Raw genomic sequence first — 24,181 nt, 5'->3', positions numbered from 1 at the left:
AAATCAAGAGTCTTCAGACAGATATATACATTTCACTATTTATTGACCAAATGGGCAAAGTGGCAACGTTAAAAACATATATCAGATGTGTAGTGGTTAATTAGTTAACATTCATTAAGTGTTGCACAGAAACGAAGTACTTAATAAAACACAACATCATCAAATTTACCTAGACATGAACAAATATGACGTGTAGATTTGAGTTGTGTATCATCCACGAATGATTTTTCTTGTTGGTCCCATCAGCGAGCAGGTACGGCTATGTGGTCTCTTCTCTGCAAGCTGTTTTTGTTAGTGCCTGCAGATAAAAGACAAAAGTAACAGTCAAGGTCAGCACTCCAACTAATTTTATTTATTTGTTTTTCATATACAACCCATTTTGAGGCAGACAATAGGTAGTGACAGTACCTTTTGTAAAAATTTACCTTTTTGAAGATGTTTTTCAGCTTGACAGGATGACATTTTTCCAGGTCCGTTGCAGCCTGTGATGATGGTGGAATCAAATGAAGTAGGAGATCAAATGATGCAATATTGCTGTCCATTCTAAATAGCAGATAGGACAAAATCAGCAAAAAAAAAAAAAAAAATGCATGAACACAAGAATATAGATACAGCATGAATATAGATATTCTTATTCTGAAATATAGTCTAACCATAGACAATCGGTTTCTTCCTCCTTTACAGCTGATTCAGAGGTCAGTTGGGTCCTTGAAGGTCTTGGGAGAAAAAAAGAAATACAATTTTCATGACAACATCTCTCTCAGGAACCATTCTGCTCAGTTGATACCATTTAAAGAAGCCGTGTTTAATGGTATCAAGCGCAAGGTTGGGGGTTTGATTCCCCGGGAACACATGATATGTAAAAATTGATAGCCTGAATGAACTGTAAGTCGCTTTGGATAAAAGCGTCTGCTAAATGCATAAATTAAATTTTAATTTAATTTACTTTAATTTAATTTGTAATTGGAAAATGAATGCAAGTCTTGCAGGTTTAGAATGACAGAGTGAGAAATGATGACAATTTTTCATTTTGGGGTCAACTTACCATTTATCTTTTTTTTGCAGTTTGAGATCTTAAATTAATAATTAGTAAATTCCAGGTGTGAACATAAGCTAAAATTGTGTACCTGCCCAGTTAAACTTTAATTGTTCATATTCATTTGTGCATTTTAAATTTGTACTGCACAGAGAATAATATATAAATGAGACTGAGTTACACTTCTGCTCCATTCCTGAAGGGCTTCCATCACTCACACTCAGTGTCACCAGACTCACAGGAGCGTCCTTCACTTGACACTGCAGAAGTCTGGACCAATTCTATTGAAAAAGGATAAAAAAACAAACAAAACACTTAATTTAAATATTTAATGTGTTATAATTGTGATTTTCCCTTATTTGAGTATGCTGAGAATTGTACATATATATATTACATCCTTCATTCTAGGGTCAATTAAATTAGATATTCACATGGAGGCCTGAAACTATTTATGTATTTATTTAATCTGATTATTAAATACATTTGTATAATTTTAATTAGTAACATGAGAAATAAAGTACCTTAAAATTTACAGTGTACTACATTAGAATAAATTAACAAGTGTTAATTTATCTTACTAATAATTTATTATTTATAATGTGAAAAGAAACTATTAATAGATTCAAACATATTACATATAGCGGTTTTGGAAAATGACTAAGTTCTACTTTTTTTTTTTTTTTTTTTTTTTTTTTAAGCTGTACATGTGGAAAGTGCAGTTTGATGACAACATCGCATGTTGTTTACTTGATGTGCTTACGCGCTGATAGCTAAGTTAACAACACAGAGATATTTGAAGCAGTTTTACTCACCACATGCGGTTCCAACACAAGATCGTGACCCTTTTTCATTGGGACTGCATTATCCTTAAGAAATAAACGATGTGCAAACCCGGCGTCAAACTGGGCCTTGTTTGTAAAACAAGCATCTTGGAAATGCAGGGAACAAACAAAAACACTTACACAACTCTGTTGATGCTCTGTAAAAATAAACTCCATCCACTGGTCCCTTAATGCTGTTTTTTTTTTTTTTTTTGGTAATCTGTGCAGGGTTGTCTTGCCCTGGCAACCAAAAACACACTTCTGTGACATTTCGCGACGCTCTCACTGTGATCAGTGAGTCTGTACTCAGCATCTCAGTGCTCTGCTATACGGGAGCGCGTGCTCTTCCAGCAGAAGTGTCCTTAGGACCCATATAAGGAAATTCCGCTTCATCTAACGTCACACAGAGCCATACTCGAAAAAACTTTCCGAAACTTGTGACAAACCGGAAGGAGTATTTTTGGAACAAAAATACTCCTTCAAACGTACAAATTAATTTTTGAAACTTTGTCCATGTTTAGCATGGGAATCCAACTCTTTAACAGTGTAAAAAACTCAGTATGCATGAAATAGCATTTCACCCCCAGAGTTTTTGCAACTCTTTTTGCAAAAAATAAATAAATAAATAATAATAATAATAAAATAAATTACTACTACAATAGCTAAACATATTCATACTGTTTTTAATTTGTCCTGCTGGTGCATTTTCCCTCAATTTGACCTATTAGTTATAGCCATTCAACATTAAAACATAATTGAAAGCCATTATTTTTTTTATATATATTTAATAGGCTCTGAAATATATAACAACTTTTAATTAAAGTGATTTTTAAACTATCTTCAAATATATTATATATGCATAAACTATACATATTCATCTTTATTTTCTATTTAAACTGCAACGAACTGTCAGGATCGCAGAAAGGATCATTGGTGTGCACCTGCCCAGTCTTCAGGACTTGTACAACTCGAGAGTGAAGAAACGGGAAGGTAACATCATCAAAGATCCCTCTCATTCCGGACACAACCTGTTTGCACTTCTCCCCTCAGGCAGATGTACAGATCTCTGGGCACTAGAACATCTAGACATAAAAACCTATTTTTCTTCATGCCACTTCCAGCTTAAACAGCTAACATGAATCATTACCTGTATTCTGAAATTCCTTTCCGTAAATCATTCTACATCTTTAATTATTGCCTTTCTCAGTTATTGTGTAAATACATATGCATATCTCTATTAATTATACAGTTTTATATAGAGTAAAATGCACAAATTTATTTTGTCTTGCTACATTTATTGTTTTTTTTTTGTTCTCATGTCAGATGTGTATGTATGTTTGTATATGAGCACCTTTAAAAAAAAAAAAAAAAAAAAAAAAACACACACAACCACAGCAAATAAACCTAATTCTGATTCTGTTCTATTGAAAACATTTACATGTGTGGAGATTTAATTTATTTACATTTATTTACGTTTGAGTAAACTGGAATATATTCTATGTTTAAGTTTATTTAATTAAATTTTTGAATATTTTAAAATATTTGCATTTATAGAACTTTAATGTATTTTCATGTATGGACATATATTGCCAATTAATATATTTACATAGTCTCATATCTAAATTTATTTACTATGAAGTAAATAAATATATGTAAATATTTTCAATAAAAATATATTTACATATGTTTAATATATGTTAAAAATATTAAAAAGCGACCAAAATCAAATATTTAAATATATTTTTAAAATATATTTCCAAATATATTTACATATATTGTATAAAATATGTTTGCTTTTATTTTAATTTAATTGTTATTAATTATTGTATTATTCATATATTTCTGTATGGGACGTTTGTCACATTAACATCATAGTCAATTTATATAATATCATAAATGTAACCAACATTTATTTTGCATATATTAGCCTACTGCCCAAGGTCTCTAACTAGCATCGAATTCCATTTCCTGTTGATTTCTATCGTTCTTGATCTTGAGTTCAAAAAATGCACTTTGATAATTCTCGCCTGTCACATGACCGCTCACACGTGACTGTGGTCTTCGCCTTTTCACGTTGATGAATAGGAAGCGGCTGAAGTCTGTGTGAACTGTAAACTATTTCTTATCTAAAACAACACGTTTCTTTCAAGATCCGAGATAGGCAAGTGTGTAGATATCTGGAAAGTGAGTTTCACTGAGAGAGAGGCAAGGTATTGATCCAGATCAATACGGTGATTGATTAACACGTACGTTTGAAAGTCATCTTTATGTAAGCTAACGTTATCTAACGAACAACAAAACATTTCCCTTTTCTTAACTCGTGACGACCGTTTGGTACGTTGTTCATATTAATGTTCAGATTAGGGGCAGATGCGAAAGCATGAGACACATTTATCTTTAAACACGGAGATGTGAATTTCCTCTCATGTGGACATTAACACATTTGATGCTCGTTAGTTTATCAATATTTTCCATGTATTTGATCCCACATGGCAATCAAATTTTTCCAGCTTCCTTTTTTTTTAGTGTCGAGTTGCTGTTAATTTGTTGGATTTGGTCCTCATTAGGGGAATTTTGTTTAACCATCAACACCAAACCCCCGGGTATAACACTATAACAGTGTTTCGAGATTTTTTGAATCACAGATATTTGAATTAGAAAAAGTATTTTGTGTCCCGTGATCTTTTGCTGGTTCAAAGAGGCAAAAAAGACGTGTAAATATTACAGTTTCACAGTACAGTGTGTTGTTAATATTTTATGCACACCGTTTTTTGTGTTTGTTTACCGGATATTCTTTTTTACTAGTGTCTTGCTCTTTTTTTATTTCTACAGTCTCCCAGTGCCCTCTATTGACCCGTGAAGCAGGCCGGAGGTAGTGAGGCCATGGGTGATAAGGAACTGCTAGAGTTGCCCGTGAGCCAGGGCAAATTTGAGCAGATTTGGGGGGACCTGTAAGTCCAGACACAGATGAGTTACAAGGATTGATCACCAGACTAACTTTTATTTGAGTAACAAATTAACAATACAATGAAATAGCAGTAGCACATACTACACCATATTGCATTAGTCACAAACATCAGTCTTGGTTTTACATTCAGTTTTTAATGTAATTATTATAATTTTTTTTTATGTACATCTTTTAACAAAAATATTTTGTTTTAGATCAGTTCTCAGAAATGCATCTCCATCTATTTTCTTTTCTTCCATAGAGGATTTGGTGAGCTGATCAAGGAGCTGCCTCGTACAAACAGTGATGCTTGGCTTACCGCTGTAAGCTGGTGCTTTATTTTTCTTGATTCACACTTTTTTTTTTTTTTTTTTTTAAACATGACTGAAGTGGCTTAGGATTTTTGGTACCAGAGATCCAGTAGCTGTTTTAACTTAACTGCTGCAGGGATATTATTGTTTCTAATTTAAAACTTTTCAACAGAATAAAGCATCAAACAGGCATCTGTACCTAAATTTAAACTCTTGCTACCACAGGCATTGCCCGATGGCCATTTTACAGATGGCTTTGACCTGGATCTCCCAGAGAACAAGGATGCTGCTGTTCCTGCAACTGATGTAGCCCCAGTTGTGGACAGCCTCCCACCTCCTGCCACTGTAATGCCCTCAACCACAAACTATCCTGGAGAATATGACTTCCAGTTACGCTTTAATCAGTCCAGCACTACAAAGTCGGCCACATCTACAGTAAGTGATGAGCAAAATATTTTGAATATCCAGTTTTTTTTTTCTCCTGCTTTTTCCCCAGATCTGCATACGTTTATCAACCAGTCTAGTAGTTTTCACTAAATTTATATGGTGTGTGTTACTGACCATAATGGAACATATAATTTGGGTTAATATTTAGCAATTTTTTAAATAATTTTAGGAATAGGCAAATAAATAAGAAGGCAGGTGAGAGTTGTAGGTATTCCACTGATTTAAATGATCCATGGATAATTTACATTACATTTATTCATTTAGCAGACGCTTTTATCCAAAGCGACTTACAGATGAAGAAAGTGGAAGCATTCAAAAACAACAAAAAGAGCAATGATATATAAGTGCTATAACAAGTCTCAGTTAGGTTAACAAAGTACACGTAGCACGGAATTTTAACTAATATAATAAATAAAAAGAAAACAGAATAAAAAACAAAAGAATAGAGCAAGCTAGTTAGAGGTCTTTACACATACACACACACATACATATACAATTGCTTAATAAATGAAAAGAAAATAGAATATAAAAAGATTAGAAAGGTAGTTAGATTTTTTAAAGAATAGAATTAGAATAGTGAGTGTTAAAGTTAGAGGGTCAAATAAAGATGGAAGAGATGTGTTTTAAGCCGATTCTTGAAGATGGCTAAGGACTCAGCTGCTCGGATTGAGTTGGGGAGTTCATTCCACCAGAAGGGAACATTTAATTTAAAAGTCCGTAAAAGTGACTTTGTGCTTCTTTGGGATGGCACAATCAAGCGACGTTCACTTGCAGAACGCAAGTTTCTAGAGGGCACATAAGTCTGAAGTAACAAATTTAGGTAAATGGGTGCAGAGCCAGTGGTAGTTTTGTAGGCAAACATCAATGCCTTGAATTTTATGCGAGCAGCTATTGGAAGCCAGTGCAAATTGATAAACAGAGGTGTGACGTGTATTCTTTTTGGCTCATTAAAAATGAATCTTGCTGCCGCGTTCTGAATTAATTGTAAAGGTTTGATAGAATTGGCTGGAAGACCTGCCAAGAGGGCATTGCAATAGTCCAGCCTGGACAGAACAAGAGCTTGAACAAGGAGTTGTGCTGCATGTTCCGAAAGAAAGGGCTTGATCTTCTTGATGTTGAATAAAGCAAATATGCAGGATCGGACAGTTTTAGCAATGTGGTCTGAGAAAGTCAGCTGATCATCAATCATAACTCCAAGGCTTCTAGCTGTTTTTGAAGGAGTTATGGTTGATGTGCCTAACTTGATGGTGAAATTGTGATGGAACGGTGGGTTTGCTGGAATCACAAGCAGTTCTGTCTTGGCAAGGTTGAGTTGAAGGTGATGGTCCATCATCCAGGAAGAAATGTCTGTTAGACAAGCTGAGATGCGAATAGCTACTGTCGGATCATCAGGATGGAATGAGAGGTAGAGTTGAGTGTCATCAGCATAGCAGTGGTATGAAAAGCCATGTTTCTGAATGACAGAACCTAATGATGCCATGTAGACAGAGAAGAGAAGTGGTCCAAGAACTGAGCCCTGAGGCACCCCAGTAGTTAGATGTTGAGACTTGGACACCTCACCTCTCCAAGATACTTTGAAGGACCTATCTGATAGGTAAGACTCAAACCATTGAAGTGTTGTTCCTGAGATGCCTTTCGCCAGTAGCGTTGATAGGAGGATCTGGTGGTTAACCGTGTCAAAAGCAGCGGACAGATCAAGCAGGATAAGTACTGAAGATTTGGATTCTGCTCTTGCCAGTCTTAGAGCTTCAACAACTGAGAGCAAGTCCGTCTCAGTTGAATGTCCACTTCTGAAGCCAGATTGGTTGCTGTCAAGGAGATTGTTGTGTGTGAGAAATGTAGAGACTTGTTTGAACACAGCTTGTTCAAGTGTTTTTGCAATAAAAGGAAGAAGGGAAACTGGTCTGTAGTTCTCTAAAAGAGATGGGTTGAGGTTGGGTTTCTTAAGTAGTGGAGTTATACATGCCTGTCTAAATGATGAGGGAAAAACACCAGTGTTGAGGGAAGTGTTGATGATGTGAGTGAGTGCAGGTACAACTTCAGGAGAAATGGCTTGAAGGAGATGAGATGGAATTGGATCAAGCAGGCAAGTAGTAGGGTGATTAGAAAGGATGAGTTTTGACACTTCTGCCTCAGAGAGTGAAGAGAAGGATGTAAATGAGTGTAAGTTTGCTGGTGATATGAGCTTGACTGATTGTGGTGTGGAAAATTGTGCATTAATTTGTTTAATTTTATTAATGAAAAACGTTGCAAAGTCGTCAGCTATTAGAGATGAAGCAGGAGGTGAAGGAGGAGGACAAAGAAGTGAGGAAAATGTTTTAAAAAGCATGCGAGAGTTAGATGAATTGTTAATTTTGTTATGGTAGTATGTCCTTTTAGCAGAGGAGACATTAGCAGAGAAAGAAGATAGGAGTGACTGATACACAATAAGATCAGTAGTATTTTTGGACTTGCGCCACACCCTTTCAGAAGCTCTAAGCTTAGAACGGTGTTCGCGTAGAACATCAGATAACCAAGGGGCAGAAGGGGTGTTACGGGCTGGCCTGGAAGATAAGGGGCAAACAGTGTCTAAACAAGATGTAAGAGTGGAGCAGAAAGTATCAGTAGCACTGTTAGCATCCAAAGATGCAAACAGTTTAGGGGAAGGAAGTGAAGATGAAACCATTGCATATACCCGGGAGGGTGAAAGTGTGCGTAGGTTACGTCGAAAGATGACATGTGGAGGGGTAAGTGATGTGTCAGGGATCACGTTGAGGTTAAGAGTGAGGAGGAAGTGATCCGACGTGTGCAGTGGAGTAACCAGAACATGATCAGTAGAGCAGTTTTGTGTATAAATAAGGTCCAGTTGGTTGCCTGATTTGTGAGTAGCAGTAGTTGACACTCGGTTGAGATCAAAAGAGGCAAGCAGAGTGTGGAAATCAGCAAACAGAGGTTTATCTAGATCAGTGATCCTCAAATCTGGCTCGCAAGATCCAGTTTCCTGCAGAGTTTAGCTCCGACTCTAATTAAACACACCTGCCTGTGATTTTCTAATGATCCTGAAGACACTGATTAGCAAACTCATGCGTGTTTGATTAGGGTTAGAGCTAAACTTCGCAGGAAAGTGGATCTCGCGAGCCAGATTTGAGGATCACTGATCTAGATGAATGTTGAAATCTCCAAGCATAACTAGGGGAGTACCATCCTCAGAAAAGGTTGAGAGCAACACATCTAATTAATCCAAAAAGTTACCCAGTGGTCCTGGGGGTCGATAGACAACTAAAAAATGTATTTTAAAAGGGTAGGTAACAGTAACTGAATGAGATTCAAAGGAGCTGTTGATACCCAAAGACGGTAAAGGATAAAATTTCCAATCATTAGAGATGAGCAAACCAGTACCTCCACCTCTTCCAGTCAAATGGGGAGAGTGGGAAAATGAGAAATTATTGGAGAGTGCTGCAGGTGTAGCAGTGTCCTCTGGTTTGATCCAGGTCTCTGTTAGGGCCATGAGATTAAGCTTTGAATGACTAATAATAGAAGTAATGAAATCGGTTTTGTTTACAGCAGACTGGCAATTCCAGAGACCAATAGGAAAAGAAAGTAGTGTATTAGCAGACAAAAGCAAAGTATGCAGGTTGTTAAGATTGCTATGTCTACATTGTGTGTTGGATGGTTTACGAGTGGTAATGATAGTAAGGATCTGGAAACACATAGTAAGATTTGGTTATAAACAAAAAACAACTGAAACAGAAATGAAACAAGGAAAAGGAAAAAGATTAATAAAAAAAAAAAATACTTATATCCCCTGCCGGTGTCCCTGCCCGGTGGAGTCGCACGGTAGAGTCGATGGTCTTTACACTCTTCGGTCTTCACACGAGGAGGGCTGCCGTGACCGCTGCCGCGGTATACTAATCTTTTTTTAAACCCGACAAAACGGAAATTGAATTCAGCTGAACGTACTTTACTGTTTATCACAACAAAGGTCTAAGCAAGCGCACAACACTGACAACGTATGCGATAGAGTACGAGACCAAACGCAGCACGTCTCAACACAGTAAACAAACAACCCAGCAAACATGCCCCTTTGGGGCCCGCGTGGGCCCACTGCGGGCAAAAAATCTTGCCTGTGTGGGCAGCCCACTGTGGGCCCCAATACCAGGTGAAGTGGGCACAGTGGGGGGAGAGTGGGTACAGTGTGGGCTGGGTATTGGCACAGTTTGGAGAGCGCGGGGACAGTGTGGGCTGGGTGTGGGTACAGTGTGGGCTGGCTGTGGGCACAGTGGGGAGAGTGTGGGGACAGTGTGGGCTGGCTGTGGGCACAGTGGGGAGAGTGTGGGTACAGTGTGGGCTGGGTGTGGGCACAGTTGGGAGAGCGCGGGGACAGTGTGGGCTGGGTGTGGGCACAGTGGGGAGACGAGGGTACAGTGTAGTGTTGTCAAAAGACCCGGTACTTCGGTACCAAGTCGGTACTAAAAAAATTGAAATGTGACGGTACCAGGTTTCTTAAGTACCGGTAGTACCGAGGTCCCGTTCAAACCCGGTTCAGCGCAATGATTTCCGCGAAGCAGAAAACTAGGACAGAATCTCAAGATCCAGTCATGAAAATGAAACTTACATTTTAATATGGACAGTCATGGTATTTGTCAAAGTTAGCATAAATTAATCAAATCAAATCTCCATATGGACCAGTATCTGTAAATGTTAAGCCGCAAAAGTTGTTTGAAATATGAATCCGTGTTCTGCGCGTCCCTGTGTGAATTAATGAATGGCAGAGACGTGCAGGTTTGTTTACTACATAGACTGAAGTGCATGAGGCTTGCATTAATTTCAGCATCTGAGCTTCAGAGTTCTCTCTCCATCAAGCGATCTGAACTTTTCAGTTCATCTCAATGGACGCACAGCGCACCTGTATTTGATGTTCTGTAAACTCATTGTGAAGGCGCACGACTCACCGTCGCTTTACTGATAGCGCTGTTTCTCACACATGCAAAGAGTGAGCGAGCGAGAGTCTTACCACGCTGAATCGACACGCTATATGTAAACTATTCTTTATTGTTTTCTACTGCCAAAATAATGGCGTTCATTTAGAATTATTCATATTCATTTTTGAACAAGCAGAAGACATACCGGTTTCTCCGGTAGTGGGCAGAGCTAATCGCAAATGGCAATTTCTTTGGCTGGCGCTGAATAGTACCGTCCCAGTTTTGATTTCAGCAAATCAGTTTGACCGAACGCAGACAACGTGATAAATATTCATGAACCAAGCAGCTCATCAATTCATAGTGCATTGTATATACATTAGTATGATAGTAGAATTAGTAGTAGTATTATCTTTTAATAATAATTAATATGATCTATTACTATTTTTTTTTACAGAAACCCTCAATGACCATCACCACCAGTCTTAAGTTCAGTTAAAATGACAAATATGCATTCATTAGGCCTAAAAGTTAAATTTTACATAAAGGCATTGTGCTAGAAATATTACTATTATTTAGTAAAATGTATGTGATACTGCTACTACTGTTGACATTTTTTTTATAAAAATTTATTTTTTAAAGAAATAAATCACAATATTTCTTCCATGTTTTAATTTTAATAGCAAATCCCCTTTTTTTTACCAAAAATAAAATGTTTAAATTTCATAAATTAAAAGACAAATTAAATTTGGGTGAAACTTGTTTACTGTTTTTCATAATTAAATAACTTGTAGAAAAACTTGAAACACAATTGTAAATAAGTTTTATTTTTACTGCTAAAAAGTTTTTTTTTTTTTATTACCATATTTTTGTGTTTTGTTTTGGTACCAAAATTGGTACCGAGAACCGTGGATTTTCACTGGTATCGGTATCGAATATTGAAATTTTGGTACCGTGACAACATTAGTACAGTGTTGGCTGGCTGTGGGCACAGTGTGGGCTGGGTGTGGGCACAGTTGGGAGAGCGCGGGGACAGTGAGGGCTGGGTGTGGGCACAGTGGGGAGACGAGGGTACGGTGTGGGCTGGGTGTGGGCACAGTGGGGAGAGTGTGGGTACAGTGTGGGCTGGGTGTGGGCACAGTTGGGAGAGCGCGGGGACAGTGTGGGCTGGGTGTGGGCACAGTGGGGAGACGAGGGTACAGTGTGGGCTGGGTGTGGGCACAGTGGGGAGAGTGTGGGAATACTGTGGGCCAAAAGTGTGCCCTCTATTCATCCAAAGTAGCGTCCCAGCTGAAAATGTGGACCTAGGGCCCCAGCAGTCCTCACAGTATGCCCACACTTTGGAGGGAAATGTGGACATAAACCTCTGTAGGGCCTTTGTGACCTTAACAAATAAAACTTTGTACCTGCAGAATGCTGCAATATTACTATTAAATCACATGCAGAATAATTATTAGTAGAAGTAGAAGTAATAAATTAAAGAGTCATACATTTCAAATACTTTGATTTATTCACGGCCATGTAATAAATGAAGAAAAACACTGTTCAAAGTTTAGGATAGGTAAGATTTTTAAATGTTTTTGAAACAAGTCTCTTATGCTCACCAAAACATTTATTTGATAAGAAATACAGTTAAAGCAGTTACATTATGAAATATTACAATTTTAAATAATTTTTTTAGAGAAATGAGTTCTGTTTTACTATGATGTTTAATATTCACCAGCCATTACTCGTCTTCTGTGTCATACAATACAAAATAAATTATTCAAATATTCTGGTTTTGGTGCTCAATCAACTTTTTTTTTTTAGCATCTCAAAAACAGTTGTGCTGCTTCATTTTTGGAAACAGTAATATATATTTTTTTCAGGTTACTTTAGAGCTTTTAAAAGAGCAGCATTTATTTTATTTTTTTTAATAGGATTTTTGTCCAACAATGTAAACGTTTTTACTGTTGCTTTTTATCAGTTTAATGCACCCTTGCTGAATACAAGTAATATCTTAATGAAAAAAAAAAAACTTTCTGACCCCAAACTATTGAACACTAGAATATATTGAATAGATTTATAAAACAGAATAATGACCTATTATAATTCATTAGAACATTAAGTAGATATTATAGATAATTATAGATAAATCAATCCTCTAAGGGGCACCAGTAGAGCTCTGCCTGATCTCTGATATTCTGCTCCTTCCACCGTCCCAAGTCTCTTATGTTACAGAGTCACTTTAATAGAAGTCTCCATTTTAGATGCTGTAGCATGGCTGCTTTTCATTCAAGCATCTACCTGAAAAAGAAAACAACAATTAAAATGGCTGCTCTCATTGGCTAGAATTGTGCAGAAAAGCTGACGCAAATTTAATAATTCACAACTATTTTTGACTAATTTTTCAAATTGTAATGAAAAATTAAGAAATTAACTGAGAAATTTAAAAAGCTTACCTGGTTGAGCGGAGCTGGGCGGTATCAGTTGAAGTCGGAATGACAGCTCATTAACTATGCAGAGTTCCAGCAGTTCCTGCTCTCATTGGCTAGAATTAATCACGTGCTGAAGAGCTGATGCAAATTTGATATATTATATTATTAAATATTACTCTTTCCTTTTTTTCCTTTCAGAAATATTTAATAATTAAACGATTGATCATGAATCGTATCCAAAATAAATACATTTATTTAACCTTTTTTCCTTTTTTTCCTTTTTTTTTACATAATATATGAGTGTGCTGTGTATATTATGTGTATATGTTTATCAATTTGCACTGGCTACAAATTGCTGCTCACATTAAATTCAAGGTATTGATGTTTGCATACAAAACCAACACTGGCTCTGCACCCCTTTACCTAAATGCATTATTTCAGACTTATGTGCTTCTAGAAGCTTGTGTGTCACTTTTACAGACTTTTAAATTAAATGTTCCCTCCTGGTTGAATGACCTCCCCATCTCAATCCGAGCAGCTCAGTCCTTAGCCATCTTCAAGAATCAGCTTAAAACACATCTATTCCATCTTTATTTGACCCTCTAACTTTAGCCCTCACTATTCTAATTCTATTCTTAAAAAAAGTTCCCCATTTAGACTTAAACTCTATTAATTTACTTGTTTTCTCTTGTTTTCCCACAGTGGGCTTGCCCACAGAAAACCATCATGGGGGCCCAAAAGGGCAAACCCGCTGTGGGCCCGCATGGGCTAACCCACAGGGGGCCCCAAGTGGGTTTTGTGTGGGCAAGCCCGGTTGGGGCCCCCTGTGGGCAAAACTTCTGTGGGCCCCGCATGGGCTAACCCACATGGGGCCCACGTGGGTTTAGTGTGGGTTTGCTCTGCCCACACTGTCCCACAGAAAACCCGCAGTGGGCCCGCGTGGGCATGTTTGCTGGGAAGTGTTTCCTAGCAACGAAAACTGCGCTAAACACTAATGAGACAAGAAATAAATACACTTACGATCTGCTTTTAACTCCCGCTGATTTAACTGCTTCTCACAAAGGGTATTTCTTTACACTCTCTTGGCTGGTGCTTGAACACACTTTACTGTTTATCACAACAAAGGTCTAAGCAAGCACACAACATTGACAACGTATGCGATATAGTACGAGACCAAACGCAGCACGTCTCAACACAGTAAACAAACAAGTGTTTCCTAGCAACGACAACTGCGCTAAACACTAATGAGACAAGAAATAAATACACTTACGATCTGCTTTTAACCCCCGCTGATTTAACTGCTTCTCACAAAGGGTATTTCTTTACACTCAATCAATCAATCAATCAATCACCTTTATTTATATAGTGCTTTAAACAAAATACATTGCGTCAAAGCACTGAACAACATTCATTTGGAAAACAGTGTCTCAATAATGCAAAATGATAGTTAAAGGCAGTTCATCATTGAATTCAGTTATGTCATCTCTGTTCAGTTGAAATAGTGTCTGTTTTTATTTGCAATCAAGTCAGTGATATCGCTGTAGATGAAGTGACCCCAACTAAGCAAGCCAGAGGCGAAAGCGGCAAGGAACTGAAACTCCATCGGTGACAGAATGGAGAAAAAAACCTTGGGAGAAACCAGGCTCAGTTGGGGGGCCAGTTCTCCTCTGACCAGACGAAACCAGTAGTTCAATTCCAGGCTGCAGCAAAGTCAGATTGGGCAGAAGAATCATCTGTTTCCTGTGGTCTTGTCCTGGTGGTCCTCTGAGATAAGGTCTTTACAGGGGATCTGTATCTGTTGCTCTAGTTGTCCTGGTCTCCGCTGTCTTTCTGGGCAGTAGAGGTCCTTTCTAGGTGCTGATCCACCATCTGGTCTGGATACGTACTGGATCCGGGCGACTGCAGTGACCCTCTGATCTGGATACAGACTGGATCTGGTGGCCACGGTGACCTCGGAACAAGAGAGAAACAGACAAATATTAGCGTAGATGCCATTCTTCTAATGATGTAGCAAGTACATCGGGTGTTATGTGAAGTGGTGAAGTGTTCCCAGTTCCGATTTACCTAATTAATGCAGCCTAAAAATCCTTTAAGGGATTTGGATATTAAAAGTATATTAGTATGTTATGTGTATGCCAGGTTAAAGAGAGGGGTCTTTAATCTAGATTTAAACTGCAAGAGTGTGTCTGGCTCCCGAACAATGTTAGGTAGGTTATTCCAGAGTTTAGGCGCCAAATAGGAAAAGGATCTGCCGCCCGCAGTTGATTATGATATTCTAGGTATTATCAAATTGCCTGAGTTTTGAGAACGTAGCGGACGAAGAGGAGTATAATGTAAGAGGAGTTCATTCAAATACTGAGGTGCTAAACCATTCAGGGGTTTATAAGTAATAAGCAATATTTTAAAATCTATACGATGTTTGATAGGGAGCCAGTGCAGTGTGGACAGGACCGGGCTAATATGGTCATACTTCCTGGTTCTAGTAAGAACTCTTGCTGCTGCAGTTTGGACTAGCTGTAGTTTGTTTACTAAGCCTGCAGAACAACCACCCAATAAAGCATTACAATAGTCTAACCTTGAAGTCATAAATGCATGGATTAACATTTCTGCATTTGACATTGAGAGCATAGGCCGTAATTTAGATATATTTTTGAGATGGAAAAATGCAGTTTTACAAATGCTAGAAATGTGGCTTTCTAAGGAAAGATTGCGATCAAGTAGCACACCTAGGTTCCTTACTGATGACGAAGAATTGACAGAGCAACCATCAAGTCTTAGACAGTGTTCTAGGTTATTACAAGCAGAGTTTTTAGGCCCTATAATTAACACCTCTGTTTTTTCTGAATTTAGCAGTAAGAAATTACTCGTCATCCAATTTTATATATCGACTATGCATTCCATTAGTTTTTCAAATTGGTGTGTTTCACCAGGCTGCGAGGAAATATAGAGCTGAGTATCATCAGCATAACAGTGAAAGCTAACACCATGTTTCCTGATGATATCTCCCAAGGGTAACATATAAAGCGTGAAGAGTAGCGGCCCTAGTACTGAGACTTGAGACTATCTTGGCTGGTGCTTTAACACACTGAAACATACTGTTTATCACAACAAAGGTCTAAGCAAGCGCACAACACTGACAACGTATGCGATAGAGTACGAGACCAAACGCAGCATGTCTCAACACAGTAAACAAACAAGTGTTTCCTAGCAATGACAACTGCGCTAAACACTAATAAGACAAGAAATAAAACACTTACAATCTGCTTTTAACTCCCGCTGATTTAACTGCTTCTCACAAAGGGTATTTCTTTACACTCTCTTGGCTGGTGCTTGAACACACTTTACTGTTTATCACAACAAAGGTCTAAGCAAGCGCACAACACTGACAACGTATGCGATAGAGAACGAGACGAGAATAGAGAATTTATTCTCACTATTTTGGTTTCAAACAAACATTTAAATTGTTTTAATGAGGTCTCTTATGCTGCATTTATTTGATAAAAAATAAAACCGTAATATTGTGAAATATTATTAAAATTTGAAAATGTTGAATATAAAATATTTGAATATAAAATTGTATGTATTTCTATGAATTTTTAACTCCAGTCTTTACTGTCACATGATTCTTCAGACCTAACTCTAATATGCTTATTTGCTGCTCAGTTGTTATTAGTGTTCCATTATTAAAAATAGTTTGTAGTGTTATGAATGTTAAAAACTGATTTTTCTGCTTAATATTAGAGTTGTAACGATATACCAGTATGATATACCGTGATATAAACATGTACGATTATCATACCGTGTACATTTGCTTATCTACAGGATTGAGAGAAAATAACAGACACAGAATCTCACCTGCGCCTAGGCAACAACTTTCCATCTAAGGGGCTGTTCACATATCGCATATTTCAGATTTTTTCCAAAAGCCTTTGGACACTTGCACTCCTGAGGCGTCTGCCATTGCTAAGCAACCATGACACGCTCTCCCCATGAAGACTTGGAAATTTCATCAATGGATAAATGGATTTGCAGCACTAAAATTGCTTGCAGTAGCTCTGCTACTAAATTAATAAAAAAAATGGCAATCCATAGACGCCTATGATCAGCTGTTCTGCTACGGTGCGGACGCGCCTTGAAAAAATGAGCACATCGCACCGCGTGTGCGTCGCTCCCATTATGAGCACGCATACTACGCGCCTAGTTTTGAAATAATGAACTTGAGCATGCAAAAGACCGGATATGTGAACGGCCCCTAACTGTTCTCTTGCTCCACCCAAAAGGACAGCAGAGACAACATTAGAGACAGAGGCCATTATCTCTAATCTCTATCCCATGTCAAAATATGAGTTAAAATTAGCACTAGTATGGGAATACTTTGTGTATACAAAAGATGAATGCTTATTTGTCCTTGAAGGTAGACATATTTTGCAAAAACTGTGGTCGGAAAGTGGCTGCAAAACGAGGAAACGCATCGAACATGTTTACCTATTCAGAATATCATCATCCCGTGCAGATACAGCTATGTCCCATTTATAATTTAAGGTTAATGGATTATAATTTCAGTGATGCAGAGTGAAGCCATGAATCCAGTCATGAATTTACAGTAGCTGTAAATTACTCTGCAGATGTCACACAAAATGTGCGATTTGATGGAATGATGAATAAATAAAAAAAACAAAGCTGTAAAATAATGACAAAGTTTTAAAACATCAATTAAATTGTTAAATATATGTGTATGCATTTTCATTACCATCATTTTTGATAGTATATTTGTATTAAATCATAAAAGTACAGAATCCAGAAAAAATATGTCAAACCAGAATTTATGAATTTGTATGAATTATTAATGATAAATAGATATTAAACCTAATAAATAATCAATGGTAAAATTTTCTTGTTTTTGATTAATGAAATTTGAATAAATACATACTTTCAAACATTTGTTCAACCCCCACCCCCCGAAAAGCACAAATGTCAGGGCATGACAAATCTTCTCCAGACCCCAAAAATACCCTTCGACTCCAGAGGGTTTAATCCCAAATAATAATAATTTAATTTATTGGTTTATTTCAAATTTATTAAGCATTGCAACAACAGCTACATATCATACATAGGAGGACTAGGGATGTGCAAGAGTTTCTTGAAGGGACAGTGATTACTGTTAATGTAAACATGATCACTCATGATTAGCCTGTGTGTGACTGTGATGCTGCTTTTTGCTGACTTCAAAACTCAGCTGAGGCGATTTCAAAGTTGATATTTGGCTTGTTTATTATGAATATTAAATATATAATGTTTTATTGAACAGAACATGTTCATTATTATTAGTAATAATAATAATAATAATAATAATAATAATAAATAAATTACAATTATTGTGCCCAGCTATAGTTTATAGTGTTCACGCTCACAGCATCTACATAAGTAGGCTTGCCGTGATAGACGGTGTTACCGTTTTAAAGCTGCAACACCGGTTACATAACTTTGCCACCATGAGACTGTCCCCACCATAGTTTTGATTTTTTAAAGTATTCGTTTTTTCGTAAAGGGGGGTGAAATGCTCATTTTCACCCAATCTCCTGTTAATCTTGAGTACCTATAGAGTAGTACTGCATCCTTCATATCTCCAAAAAGTCTTTAGTTTTATTATATTTATAAGAGAAAAATAGTCTGTGCCGTTTTTTTTCAGAAAAACATGAGCGTCTGGAGGCGTGACGTGTGGGCGGAGCTAAATAATCACAAGCGCGAGTAGGCTTTTGCGTTGAGAGCCTTTGGAAGACATTACTATTACTATTTACGTCTGATATGGGTTTCAGAAGTAGGTGTGGCAAAATGGCTCGATAGCACCACCTATACACGTTCAGCGGTGTGCGCCTCGAGCTATGTTTCACGCACATGTATGAAAATCGGTACACACATGTAAGACACCAAGACCTACAAAAAAGACTCTTGGAGCAAAACTGTAAACCCAACAGGAAGTCAGATATGTTTTATTTTATGAGCAAATTTTTTGTCATTTTTGCCATTTCCATGCGTTGTACTTTAACGAACTCCTCCTAGAGATTAATTCAGATCAACACCAAATTTGGTATGCCTAATCTAAAGGCCTTTGCAATGTTAAATTGCGAAGATCTTGAGTTTTTGTTGAAGGGCGTGTCCGTGGCGTCCTGGCGAATTACGATGATTCGCCATGAAAAATGAAGTTGCTATAACTCAGACATACAATGTCCAATCTGCCCCAAACTTCACATGTTTGATGAGACTCTGACCCTGAACATATTGACATGCCAATATTCAATTATAGTCATAGCGCCACCTATTGGCAACAGGAAGTGACATATTTTACACTGCGACGAACTACTCCTAGAAATGTTACAACATCAATGTCTTTTTTGTGATCAGTCTAATCTAAAGGCCTGTGTGATGTTAAATTGTGAAGATCTTGAGTTTTGGTTAAAAGGCGTGTCCATGGCGCCGTGACGAAGTTCGATGTCTCGCCATGGGAATAAAAGATGTTATAACTCAGGCATAAAATGTCCGATATTCCCCAAACTTCACATGTGTGATAAGAGTCCTGGCCTGAATACATCTGAAGGCCAATATTCCATCGGGTGTGGCAAAATGGCTATATAGCGCCACCTATACACTTTCAACGGAGTGCGTATACACTTTAAACGGAGTGCGCCTCGAGCTATGTTTCACGTACATGTACAAAAATCGGTACACACATGTAACACACCAATATCTACGAAAAAGTCTCTTGGTACGAAATCCGAATCCCAACAGGAAGTCGGTTATTTTGAATTTTCCCGTCAAAATTGGTGTTGTTTTTGCCATTTTCAGGGGTTGTACTTTAACGAACTCCTCCTAGAGATTTATTCAGATCAACACCAAACTTGGTCAGTGTAATCTAAAGCCCTTTGCGATAATAAATTGCGAAGGACTTGAGGTTTCATTAAAGGGCGGGTCCATGGCGGCCTGACAAATTTCGATGTTTTGCCATGAAATAGGATGTTGTTGTAACTCAGGCATAAAATGTCCAATCCTCCCCAAACCTCACATGTTCGATAAAAGTCCTGCCCTGAACACATCTGAAGGCCAATATTCCATTATAATGATAGCGCCACCTGCTGGCAAAAGGAAGATTGGAACATATATGGAATAAACATTGATATATTCTACTTATATTTATGAGTTTAAACGCATATTTCTCACCGTTCACCTATTAACTAAAGCCACTCGCTGCCGGTGAGCACGGGTGCGAGGGCCCGTTCATCGCTGCTTGCAGCTTTAATTATTATTAGGGCCCGAGCACCGATGGTGTGAGGACCCTCTTGGAATTTTCAACCGTTTATTATTATTATTATTATTATTATTATTATTATTAGGGCTAAAGCCTGGAGGGCGAGAGTCCTATTGTTTTCCTTAGGATTATTTTTAGGGCTCAAGCCTGGAGGGCGAGAGCCCTATTGTTTTCCTTAGGATTATTTTTTATTAGGGCTCAAGCCCAAAGGGCGAGAGGCCTATTGTTTTCCTTAGGATTATTTTTTATTATTATTATTATTATTATTATTATTATTATTTTTTTCCAACGTCTCGGGGGCTTTTGGGGCCCTTAACGTGCTTAAAAAGTCTTGAAAATTGGCACACAGATTGGAACCTGCGGCCATTAGGGCCGGGCAGAGACTGATACACGGGCGTGGCACAGGGGCTCTACAGCGCCCCCTGGAATATGGAGGGCCATATATCATACATTCTTGCTCGTAGACGTATGAAACTCGGTACACATATAAATCTCATCAATCCAAACAACTTTTGTATTGCATATCATAGGCTCCGCCCAACAGGAAGTTGGCTATTTAGGGTTTAGTATTCAAATTTTTCGTCAAAGTTGTGGGGGCTTTTGGGGTCCTTAACATACTCAAAAACTCTTGAAAATTTGCGCACACTTTGGAATCTGTGGCCTTTAGGAGCCTGCAGAGGCTGGGACCCGGGCGTGGCACAGGGGCTCTACGGCGCCCCCTGGAACACAGTCAGAAATGTTGATGTATAGCTCACACATACTTGCACATATTCATAAGAAACTCAGTACACATATAGATCTCATCGTGCCAAACAACTTTCGTATTGCATGTCATAGGCTCCGCCCATCAGGAAGTCAGCTATTTAGAGTTATGTAAAAAGCGCATGCTCTGGAATTTGAAATACTTGTCATAGGTTTTTTTCTCGATTGCCGCCAAACTCGGTCAACATGATCTCAAGACACTGGGGATGAAAAATAGCCAGGGGATTTTTGATATCTCGAACGGTTTGCTCGTGGCGAGGCGTTGAAATTATGGCGAGAAATGAGAAACAGGAAGTGTCTAATACCGTCCACATACATTTCCTGATTTTAATCAAACTTCATCAGATTATTCGTTGTATGATGTCGATCGCATATATGTGACTATTAGGAGTCAAAGTTATAGCGCCACCAACTGGCAGAAGGAAGTGTGTCATTTTCAAAATGATTTGAATTCAGCATCTTATTATTACTCGATTTGCTTCAAACTTCATCAGAATAATGTTAAAACACAGCCGATATAAATCTGCAAGGGGGATATTGATATCTAAAAAATTGTTGGCGTGGCAACATGTCAAACTGGAATACTTCTCAGGTGATTTTGAGGCAAATAACATACTTAGAATTTCACAAAACTCTGAACACACATCAGTATTTCTGATAGGAACTTAAATTGTGAATGGATTTTGGATAGCTTGAATGGTTTTGCCGTGGTGATTTTTTTAAATGACCTTACAAAGGGAATCATTATTGTATTTTTAAATTGCAGCTTCCAAACACGTCAAATAATTTTTTCATACAGATGAAAAAGTCATTCTGAGGAAATATGCATAGTTTCACGACTTTACAACACTGTATGGATAACAGAAAATTAAAAAAATGTCAGACATCTCATCTCACTCTGTCCCTCTGTTTGAGTATATGTGCTTCCGACTTTCATTGTCTGAGAGAAATAGCGCCCCTACAGGTTCAATTCCCGAACTTTTACTTTCACTTTTAAATCGGTTAAAAATACAAACAAATACTTAGATTTAATTCACACTGACAAGCTAAACCAACATATCTGATTATTACCGGTTCAGGGCTCATGAATAAATTATTTCTGGCCAGAGATACGTGAGAAATAGGAGAGATGAATCACCGCTGTGACCACGAGCGTCTGGAGTAAAGAGCTCAGAGAAAACGAATTTATTCCTGTTTTAAAGCTTTTAAAAATAAATTATTACAGCGATATCACACAATCAACCAATTAGAACACACCAAGAGCTAAATTAAGATGTTTTTGAACTGTTTGTGTGAAAATGAAATATTTGTGGCTGCCTATCTGAAATCACCGCCTCCGATCAGCGCGTACAGTGTCCAGCTCAAAACAAACGAATTTATTCTTGTTTAAGAGCTTTTTTAAATAAAATATTACCACAAATGCACACAATAAACCCATTGTAACACAACAAGAGCTAAATGCAGGTGTTTGTGACCTGTTTAAGTGTGCAAGACTATTTGAAAGCGCGACTGGCAGAATAACATGTATCTCTGGAGCTGCAGGTTTCTGTCTTTCGTCGTACGAACGAACACATCACGGACAAGATTGTTTCAAAATACATAATAGCTTGGCGAATATAAACGAAAACAGCCACGTGAACATAAACTGGATCTACTGGATTTGAATATTAAAGTGACCACATTTACCACTTGTTTCTATCTTCAATTTTAATCTATATAAAAAAGGAAACTCATTCGACTTGGCTGCTTTTTTAATGTGTGCGTATTTATTTATTTATCTTTTTATACATTTTGTATAATTTCATAGTTGGTGTATTACAATTATAAAAACAAAAATAAAATTAGCCACTCACATAGAAATAGCTTAGGCCTTAACCTTTTTCTGACAGTTTTAGGGATTTTTAAAAATCCTAAAAAAAACCTTATTTGTGCTGCAAATAATAATTTCAAACTCATTTGATACTGACCTCTGACATCCTGTGACATTATATTTATTTGAATTTACATAATCTCATGGATGTAACAGTAAATCTGTTCAGCTCACAGATCAATACTAAGCTGTAATGCAAGCAGAACTTTCACAAATGCTTATGAGTCATTTAAGGATTTGATAACACTGTAAAATAATGTCTAATTTGTTAACATTAGCAAATGCATTGATAACACTTTATAATAACTGCACTCATTAGTAAATAGTCAGTTCATGCTTTATAAAGCCTTGTCCCAATATCAATAGTCAGTAGTAAGCAGTTTATAAATACAGCTATAAATAGCTTGTCCTTGGTTTATAAGCACATTTATTAAAAATGAGAGTAAGTTATCTTCCTATGAAAAATAAAAGATAAAAATAAACAAACAACAACACAGATTGATACAGAACTCAGAAATTTTATTGTGGATTTATGATAAAGCCTGCAAATGAATTCATACTCCTACTCATACTACTCCATACTCCTTTTTCAACATTATGCCTATATACTGAGATGTTAAATTGTGAATGGGTTTAGGATAGCTTAAATGGTGTTGCCATAGAGATTTATTAAAGTAACATAAAAAATACAATAGTTATTTTACTATATCTTTCAAATTTTTCATTCTAACTCTTCATAATTTTTTATATAAGTAGAAGTCCTCATTTGAAGGAAGCACAGTAAGTTCCATAGCTTTATCATTTTCAAGAGCCAGCATAAAATTAAAACTATCATTACTTATAAATCAAGCTTGCAATTCTTAGTACCTATAATGGCCACCAGAGGGAGCTATAGGATTACTTTTAAATAATTATTGGAGAAACGAGTATGATTTAAATAATTTATAGAAATCTTTCAAATAAAATATGTATTTTAGGAATTTTACTGATAAAATGACCCTCACTTAATTAGAATAACAAGCTGAAGTATTGTGAAGTGTATATTAAGAATAATTCTTTATAGGCTTTATGGACAGATACGTTTTGAGTGACTCTTGAAGGTTCAGCACCACATCCTCTTTTACCACTGTTTAAAGAATTAATCTTACAGAACAGGTGTGAATGAATTTTGGATAGCTTGAATGGTTTTGTCGTGGTGATTTTTTGAAATAATAGTAAAAAAGGAACCAGTAAAAAAAAGTGCAGCTTCTAAACACTTCAAAAAAATTTACACATAGAAGACAAGTCATTCTGAGGAAATATGCATAGTTTCATGACTATACAACATTATATGGATGACAGAAAATTAAAAAACATACATCTGATGTCA

At 37.2% G+C, this 24,181-nt stretch overlaps 1 protein-coding gene across 4 annotated transcripts in view; it reads left to right on the top strand.

Annotated features, from left to right (window-relative positions):
* The first annotated feature begins 3,901 nt into the window (after positions 1 to 3,901).
* LOC128017696 (cellular tumor antigen p53) overlaps positions 3,902 to 24,181 on the top strand; it is a 142,687-nt gene continuing 122,407 nt past the window's right edge. The window contains exons 1-4 of one of the 4 annotated variants that reach the window (XM_052603147.1): positions 3,902 to 4,067; positions 4,690 to 4,808; positions 5,067 to 5,127; positions 5,341 to 5,550. In XM_052603147.1, the coding sequence (XP_052459107.1) occupies positions 4,741 to 4,808; positions 5,067 to 5,127; positions 5,341 to 5,550 (339 nt within the window). In that variant the 5' untranslated portion in view covers positions 3,902 to 4,067; positions 4,690 to 4,740. Of the gene's footprint in view, positions 4,127 to 4,689; positions 4,809 to 5,066; positions 5,128 to 5,340; positions 5,551 to 24,181 lie in introns of all 4 variants that reach the window. The other 3 variants (XM_052603146.1, XM_052603149.1, XM_052603148.1) reach the window with 3 other exon arrangements.

Source organism: Carassius gibelio, chromosome A7 (genome assembly GCF_023724105.1).
Source record: "Carassius gibelio isolate Cgi1373 ecotype wild population from Czech Republic chromosome A7, carGib1.2-hapl.c, whole genome shotgun sequence".
Lineage (NCBI taxonomy): Eukaryota > Metazoa > Chordata > Actinopteri > Cypriniformes > Cyprinidae > Carassius > Carassius gibelio.
The sequence above is the reverse complement of the archived record's forward strand: the minus strand, read 5'-3'. Positions and strand labels throughout refer to the sequence as shown.